The 9,327-nt window shown below is 35.6% G+C and overlaps 1 protein-coding gene across 4 annotated transcripts in view; it reads right to left on the reverse strand.

Moving 5' to 3' along the window:
• Positions 1-1,442: 1,442 nt before the first annotated feature.
• fam72a (family with sequence similarity 72 member A) overlaps positions 1,443-9,327 on the reverse strand; it is a 9,136-nt gene continuing 1,251 nt past the window's right edge. Inside the window, exons 3-5 of one of the 4 annotated variants that reach the window (XR_002919110.2) lie at positions 9,168-9,292; positions 8,918-9,094; positions 1,443-2,150 (exon numbers count right to left, since the gene is read on the reverse strand). Coding sequence is in view for 3 of the 4 variants with exons in the window: in XM_024271007.2 (XP_024126775.1) it covers positions 2,117-2,150; positions 9,004-9,094; positions 9,168-9,292 (250 nt within the window). In the remaining variant the exon portion in view is untranslated. Of the gene's footprint in view, positions 2,151-5,641; positions 6,586-8,722; positions 9,095-9,167; positions 9,293-9,327 lie in introns of those variants that run through there. The other 3 variants (XM_024271007.2, XM_024271008.2, XM_024271010.2) reach the window with 3 other exon arrangements.

Raw genomic sequence — 9,327 nt, forward strand, 5'->3', positions numbered from 1 at the left:
TCCTTGTTAGTCTGATTTTTCTTCTAGAGGTCTCAACCCTCTTTCTGTGCTTTTCAACCAACGTCGTATTAGTTAAAATGATAAAACTGAAAAACTCAGGAACATAAACGAAATGTGACTTGTGCATAAAAATGTCACAGCATAAAGAAACTCAGTCAAACACAAGGACACAAAACCAGCACTTTTGAAAGGACAGCGAGAGAGGTTGTTGACATCACACACCCACAGTTAAATGTGTATTTGATGTATATTCATGCAAAGAAAAAAGGGAATTTTTTAACCTGTATTTAAAGCTCAAAAATCACGTCGTCCTTTAACCTATTCAGAGGCTACAGCAAGTTCAGATTATTGAGTGGATGCTGATGTAGCAGACCGAAGAATAGCAGAGAAGTTTCAGCTATTGAGAACAAGGATCGTGAGGCATGCCACATCTCTACTTCAACATTGTCACATCTAATCTATTGAAAGTGAATTGGAAAATAGCATGAAACATGCTGGCACTGAGCTGGAAGTTGTTAATTTTGTTAGTTTTCTGCAGAAAATATTATTACTGCATTGAGAGAAGAAGGAATTAAATCTTTTTTAATGTTCCTGCAGAAATTCAAAGATTTTACTTCCTATTTTAACGAGCACGCTCGGTGACTAACTGCCTTTATTCAAACTTTGCAAAAATGCAGAGAAGATGGGGAGAACAGTGGAGCGAAGCTGAGAGGCTGTGGCTGCAGCTTCCTATTCCCAGGTGACCTGGGAGATCTGGTGGTTCATGCTTCTGCCGGACATTCAGCTGACAATAAACACCTTTGATGCTGACTGCTGTTGGGCTGCTGTAAAGTTTTTCCCAAACCCCCACGGTCTGGGTGTTGGGGAACACATCCAAGCCGACCGCCTCAGATCCCCCATGACTTAATTAGTGCTCTATGAGCATTAGTTTATTGTATAGGCACAACTTTTATCCTTAACAGTAATCAGCTTGCCCAGAAGAATTGAGCACAATAAGAAGCCTGTTTGAAGTTTTCCCTGTTTTATCTCCAACGCTGCAACAAAAGCCCTGTGCAGCCAGCCTCCCAGTTAAATGTTGGACCCGTGGGCAGCCCAGTTGTTAAAAACCTGCACCGCCGCAAATGACACCTGACGTTTCCCCAGACAAAGCATGAAACAGCAACTGTTTTTTATTATCCCTTAATTATAAGACCACAATTCATGCATTTGGGTTTAGTCCTTCCTTGAGGATTAGTTGTTTTTAATGGGCAAGTGATCATACTCCACATTAAACTGATTTTATTAAATTATTTAGGTATTAAAGAGGCCAAGCCGAGTAGTGACTTTAATTTTACTTGAAGCAATGAAAGCAAATTTCTGAATTTAGTCAATTCTACCGTTTATTAACATTTGCCCCCTAAAACATTAAGTAAAAAGAAATATGTTAATGCAGAAGGTGTTTCTTTTTTTTTTTTTTTTTGGAAACAGCATTAGGTGAGGTTGGACGCTCCTCTAGCCTTCAGGTGGAAAAGCGTGACACTTCTGAACGGTTCGAAATCCCTTTTATTCATTTAAAGTATTCTGCTCCCACTGATGCTCAAGGTGACCTCTCATTTGATTGCAACTCCCTTCATCTTTTCCAGCAAGCACAATAATGACAGTAAATTGAAGTAAAAATCCAGCCTTTTATGGGATGCAGAAAAAAAAGACAGTTTACTCTTTTACATTTTAAATACATTTTAGTGTCTTTATAAACCCGACCGAAACGCAGATTTTTATGTTGAATAAATGACTTTTTATTTTAGTTTCAGAAAGTCTGTTTGTCTCTTGGTCTTGGACTTTTTTTTTAGACAAAGTGTTATGACATTTATATATCTTTTTATCTTTTCCAATCAAACTAAACAAATTCTCTCTTCACCATGTTTCGTTGATGCTTTGTGGGTACTCGCCAGTCTCTAAGAATGGTGCAACTCCACCATCTAGTGTCAAAAGGATGGAAAAGTCCTGCTGCAAAGAGATCCTGAAGCCTGTGAAAAAAAAATCCTTACGTGCTTTATTCCTGTCCTGCAGGTCCATGGGGGTTGCTGGAGCCTATCCCAGCTGTTTTAGGAGAACTGTGGGGCAGGTTGGCAGTTCATCATGGGGCCACACAAAGATGAATGCACTCACTCCTGAGGGATAATCCAGAACAACCAGTCAACCTCTGAAGCATGTTTTGTGGACTGTACGATGAAACTAAAGTGCCCAAAGAAAACAGTGAACGGGAAGAACATGCACACTGTACACAGAAAGGTCCCAGTCGGGATTTGAACCAGCATCTTCAAGCTGGGTGACAACCACTACACAACTCCTTTCAGGTTGCTGCAGAAAATGACTGGAACTCTTTACAAAATTAACTTCAACCACATGTGTCAAAGTCTAGTCTAGGATCCAGCCCTCCAGATTATTTAATTTCGTTGTTATTAATAGTCTGATGTTATCTTGTGCTTATTTGTAACTCGTAGAATTTAGACAAAATATATTTTTATGGAGAGTGAAATATTGAAAGTTATTTAAGGTTTAAGTTGATTTATTCTGGAAGAATTATTTCTGCCTTTTTATTATTCATAACTTTGTTAAAAAGTTACAGTTTTAACATTTTAAAATTTGGCATGATTATTATTAGCCTTTTGGACTATTTTGGCATTTACTACGATTTTTTTACGCTATTTTGGAGTTTAGCTAATATTTCAGCTACATGCTAGCTGTTTAGGGTAATTTGGCCTTTTTTTAAAGTGTTTTAGTCTGTTTTGGAGTTAGACCATTATATACACAATAACTGTTTTGGCTCATTTAGGATTTTTTTTGTTTTTTAGGCTATTTTGAAGTTTAGCTATTTTTTTCAGCTACATGCTAACCTAAGTCTTTTGTTTTGTTTTGTTTTTTAGGCTAATTTGACATTTAGCTAATATTTTAGCTGGCTATGAACTTCAGCATTTTTAGCTATCAATTTCAGCATCTTCAGCAGCCAAATTCAGCTTACAGCATTCACACTAGCATTATCACAGGTAATGCTATATATCTAGTTCATAATTATGTTAAAAAGTTACAGTTTTAAAAATGTAGCTTTAGAGTTTTCAATAAATGTTTATCCTGTTCGGCCCACAACCAAAGGTGTTTTTTGGATTTTGGGCTCTTGTGCGATTGAGTTCGACTCCCCTGATTTAAACTTGCTGTTCTCCAATCACACCATTTATTTAAGCAGACACTTCCACAGTCTCTGCTTGACTTCTGTACTTCCCGTCCTCCTGGCTCGTTGTCTATAGGCTGTTTTACTGTCACTGTCATCGTTTAATAATTTGTTTTTGTCGTGGCTTAATCTGTATGGATTTTAGTCTTTCTGGGGTTTTTTTCTGGTTTTACATTTGCTGGTCCTTCTTCCTTCATCATTGTAAATGATAATTTGTTCTCAATTGTAACTCCTGGAAAGATGAAGGCTAAATAAAAACTGTGCAGCACTGAATTTAAAACAAATTATTTTTAACAATTAATAATTGATTATAACAGGAATTAGAATATGTTCTTCAAAACACGTTAATTCTGACTCAGTTTTCTTAATATCATAATTTTTACCTCATCTTTCTCTAAATACAAGCACCTGCTAACTAAAAATTTGTCTTTAAAGTGCTGTTCAATCAATTCTGGATATGTAATTTCAGTAAACGTCCAGTAGAGGGCGGTACAGTACCTGCATTGATTTTACGGAGCTACAGAACTCCCAGCATCAGCTTGACAGATACTCCAGTTTGAGACTGACCATCAGGCTCAGATCACACACTTTAGAGGAAAACCAAACATGACACTAACTTTTAGAAAATGATGACAAATACTATTTATAATCGTATTGGTTATGAATCAATATAGGGGGATTATTACTCAGAAATGATGCTTTTTGGTGTTTTTAGCATTTTCTTGTGGTCTTTTTTTGATGATGGAAGAGATGCATAAAGAAAATTAAACTTAAAATTGGGTTTCTGATTATTCTTGTGAATCAGGAACAGATAAAAACACTGTTTGATAAATAGCATATTTGTGATGTAGAAAATGAACTGATGCATCCACTTCCAGACAAGTGTGTCTTTGGTTTCCTCGTCTGGATGGTATCTGGATCAAAACTGTAGAGCTGGAAGGTTCCAGTACTGCTCACCTTTTTTGTTGCACCTGAAAAGGGAAGTTTGGGTTGGAAGCTAGCATGGAAACAAGTGGATGATGGGAAGTGGGGCGGCCTTGCTCAAAGCCAAAAGTCCTAATTTAACTACACAATTTAAAGCTGGACAATATCTTATATCTTAAAAAAATTATAATCCTAAAAGTGTTCTTAACAGCAGCAGATTGAGGAACATTTCAGTGAAAAAATATGAGGTGCTTTTATTTTGTCTAAAACATGAATCATTCATGCATCAGTTTGAGTGAGGCTGAAGAACAGAGGAAGAGGATTTGTGTCTTTTTCATATACAGTGAACACTTGTGCTTCGTGGATACTGTTCCTAAAATGTAAAGAAGCAGCAAAATCAGCCAGAATCAGTGTCTTCTTCCTACTTTTAGCATGTCTGAACAGCAGCAGAGAATGTTTCCGACAGAGGCGTGTAAAAACAAATTCCACAAACTTCAAACAGCACCGTCCAATGAAAGACGAGCTGCAGAGATGCAGGTTGACAACTGTGTCCAAGTGATAAGAAAACAATGCAAACACAAGTTTGGAAGATAGTGAATCTTAAAATCAGTTCACATTTCTGCTCTGCAAACCAGAAAGAAAACAAGTGTGGATTTTAAACATCCTTTTTTCATGAGCACTATATTACCAAAAGAGACGTGTGGACTTATGTGGTCTACTGAATATGTTAATGTAAAGTGATATTCTTCATCAAAAAGGAATAAAAGAAAACATTTGAGTCCAGGCAGGAGAGTGAATACTTTTGTTAATATAGTGTATCATATAAACTATAAATAAACTGTTACTGAAATGTTTTCCTTTTGTTAGATTCATTAATGAATAAGTCTTAATGTATTTTCATATCTATAATTGTCAATTTGTAAAATGAACAGAATTAATGATTTTAAACACCCCCAAATATTTGACGTTTTTATAGTGTCACAAACAGAACTTTAAAAAAAATCTAATTTTTTATTTGGTTTAGTTGGTTATAAGTTTTTTTCTCCTTTGTTCAGGTTGGTTTTTTTCTGAAAATGATTTTGTCTTATTTCTTTTATCACATTTTATAATTCTACTGTGTGAACAGTCATCCCAAATGCCTTAACAAGTTTATCTATATAAAATAATGCATCTTTTTAAAATGCAACATTGTAAAAAATGTAACTTTCCTACAGATTCCTCAGATTGTTCAAAACACACACTGAAGAGAAAAAAGAACGGACAAATCTCATCCACTCTTACTTTAATGACTGGAATTATTTTACATGAAATCACTCTTTAATTCTAACAGTCTCGGTATATATATATTGTATAAACAAAGCTTCAAATATACTAAAAATGAAAATGTATGTAAAACATAAAATAGCTGGGTAATTTTTACCAAATTTAATATACTCAAAAATATATTTGTCATGTAAAATAGATCAAAAACATGATAAATTACAGTAGTTTTCTTTTATTTTCAACTGTGGTATATGCAACAAAATGGAAAATAAAAACAAAGGAAAATCCTAAAAACATTCTTAAAACTTACATAAAAATTAGGAATTTGAGAGGAAAAAATTCCTACAAAAAAAAAAAAGATACTGGAGACTTGACCTTGTGTCCACCCAGTCCTGGGACATGTGAAACTTTACCCAGGGACCCAAGACACTCAGAAAAATGTAATAATTTAAAAATCATGTCAATACCTTTCCTCAGATGAAAATCACCCAGTGATAGCTCTCCAGGGTTAAACATGTCAAAACAAGTGACGTATATTTTAGAAAACAACAGAAAACATGCTTGGACCTTAATCCTGTGATATCTTTTAAAATCTAATAAAAAAGAAAAAAATTCAGAGAATTCTCGTATTTTGAGGAAAGAAAAACTTTAATATTTTAACAAGCATACAAAACAAGAAATAATTGTCCAACAACCAATGAAGTTTTAGTGCAATTTCAAAATATACATTTTCAGCAGGGCACATTATTCAAAGTTATTCACATCAGAAACAGCCATTTAAATAGATTCCATATTTTACAAATGTCCTGGCCAGAGGAGACTCACAACCGCTCTTCTTTGAGGTAAAACTTTACACATCCAATCTTTAATGTGCAAAAACAAAGCACAACACAATGAAGTCTTAAATTAAGGAACAAATATTAAGTATTGTAGCAGGATACGAGCCAAAGCATCTGTAAACAAAGTTTGTAATGAAAGAAGAAACTAATTACAGATTTTTGGCTTTTTGGTTTAAATCATTTCCAGCTAATAACATTTCCTATGCACACAAAGTTTTGTTGAACATACTTCACTGTCAGCTTTTATTTGATTTCCTTCCAGGAGGCCGAGCGGGATTCCAAAGGCCACTTCTTTCATCCGCTAATGTCAGTAAGCGTCACATTCGGTGCTTTCAGCATTTGCCAACAGGGCTGGCAAAATCAAATTCCATTTAAGACTCAAGGGGTTAATGAAGCACAAACGTGAAACAGAAATAAGGATTTTGTTTGAAAAGAGGATTCTGTTGAACCCTGTTTGGTTCCATTTTTTTAAAACAAAAATGTGATATTTGATTTGCAGTTTACAACAGTTCTTGTAAAAAATCTGAAATACCTCACCATAAACATCCCAAAGACATTAGCATGAGGTTAGTAGACCAGTCTGAGAGTCAATACTGATATGCTCGAGGATTCTTTGGAGTCCACTTCTTTATGTCCCAGAAATTACAGTTATGTTGCTACATCATACAAACACAAACAAAGCATAAAAGGCTGATATCCATTTTCCATCACATATTAGTCTTGTGTAATAATCATTGACTGTATATAGAACTGGACAGACTGACCCCACCCTTCTCGTGCTCCAAACAGGAAGTACCTGCTGGCTCCAAGAAGCCAAAATCCCATAGACTTCTTTTGAGAAATAAACAGCCATCAGTCATATTCTTGCTAATATACATTTTTTTTAACATTGTTTCTTTATCGCAAGTTATTTGGAATTACAAACTGACCAATCAGACGCCTCAATAAAAGCCTGTGTCGGCCCCCACCTCGAACGTTTGATTGACAGATTGTCCCTTTCAGTGGAAGGGACATGAACTTCAAACAAGCTCACTCGTGATTGGTGGCAGTAGTTGCCATAGAAACATTGACCAATCCAGGGCTGGGTATGGATAATAATTTCCAGAAACGATTCAATTCACAAGAGCCTGGATCGATTCTTTTACAATTTTTTTTTTAATTATTATTCTTTTGATTCTTAAATTTAATTTAATTTTGAGTTCACACATTTAAACACATTTGTTTAGAAATACATGAATAATCTACTATATGTTTTGAATATATTTATATTAATCTGATACAGCTAACATACTGTAAAATGTATTAGTAAAATAATAAGATTGTTAATAATAATAATAAGATTGTTAACATTGTAAACATTGTTCAGCTTCTCCTGGAGAGCGTTTCAGTTTGGCCACTAGGTGGCGATCATGCTATAGAAGTACACCATATTTCAGAAGAAGAAGAAAGTATGAGCAAAATAGGGCGCTTTGGTTACTTTAAAACATATTGAATTAAATAGTTTGTAAAATTCATGCCTGTGAGTTTATAGTCAACAATGTATGTTTCGGTCGACTGAGCGTTAGCATTAGCTGTTTTATGGGAAATTCCATTAAATGTTAACATCAAGCTAGCGGACTTTAGCTTTATGTGCTACATCGATTTATATTTCTATGAATCGATTATTGATCTGTTAGGCTTAAATCAACCCTGCCCTAGACCAATCAAAGCGCTCCAAATCGTTGTTTGTATCGTGGAAAAATGGAGATCGAATTGGCTTCATTTTGCTAAAGACATAGGTTGGGTGATGTCACACCAACTCTGTCCAGTTCTATATATACAGTCGATGGTAATTTTAGCAGGCCTCTGTTAGTTTTTTCTGTTTTCTATAAGACTTTTGACAGAAAAACGTTAAAATTCAACAGCTTTGTGAAAGCGATTCCCATTCATCTGTTAGTACATTAGTACGTCACCAAACTGAATTCAGTCATGTTGTGTTAACGTGTGTACTGTTGCTGTTAAAAGTGTAACAAACACTGTATTAGCATGTCAACATCTATCACTGATAGAATAATAGTTTTTAAGACTTAAATACGCCCTTTCAAAGTAAGAAAGTTGATATTTGTGCCATTCGTCTAATATATGTGAAAATTTAAAAGAAACAAACAAAAAAGCACTCATGGTATAAATCAGCACCCAGCCACACAGCTAGAATATAAGCTTATGAGACACGAATGATAAGGGGCTTTTATCCCACAGCAAATTCAACCAACTTCCACTTAATTTAGGCAAACTGTGGCATTTTTTTTTCTGAAAATTGGATTCAAATGCTTTAAACCCACATTCACATCATCCACTTTTTAACATATCCCCCCCACATGTTTACTTAATCATAAAGGTGATCTAAAATATATTTTCTCAGGAAAGTAGATCACACAAGTTGATTTTCAGTTCACTTTAGCTACATATCTCATACCGGCCTGTGGATGTCCATGAAAACTAAAAGGAGTGTGTTTGTCTGTGCTTTAATGCTGTAGGGGGGAAATATGACCACAATTTAAAGAGTAATTCAACTCTGGATTAGAACAGACCTTTCAAGTATGTTTGGTTTATGGACACGCCCCCAGAAGGTGATGTCACAGCAGGTGTTTCAGTTAAAACCCACCGTGGCATCAGAGTCTGAGGGAAACTTGTGTTAAATTACCCTTTCTGTGTCATTCCACTCTTTTAGCTCCACTTGTCAAATATTTTGCCTCCAGGGCTTCTTGGATTGTCCTTCTCCCTCTCTACCTGATGCACTCCTCCTCCGACGGGCTTTCTGACTCTTCGTTCTCACTGTCTTCTAGCTCAGGAAGATCTCCCCACAGAAGCAGATTCAGACCTGCATTTGAAGGAGACATGGAGTAAAAGTCGGAAATATAAACTGTGTTTATGAGCGAGGACTGAATACCAACCCGTCGCATCCAGTCTGTTGAGCGTAGATACGGCGTCACTGTTGAACATCCAGAAATGGCCGTTGTTGCACGAGAGTAGGCATGGTTTACAGGGGGCCACCACGTGATAGCCAACAACGTTTCCACTGGGAGCGGGAGAGACAAAAAAAAAAAAAAAAAA

Source organism: Oryzias melastigma, linkage group LG5 (assembly GCF_002922805.2).
Source record: "Oryzias melastigma strain HK-1 linkage group LG5, ASM292280v2, whole genome shotgun sequence".
NCBI lineage: Eukaryota > Metazoa > Chordata > Actinopteri > Beloniformes > Adrianichthyidae > Oryzias > Oryzias melastigma.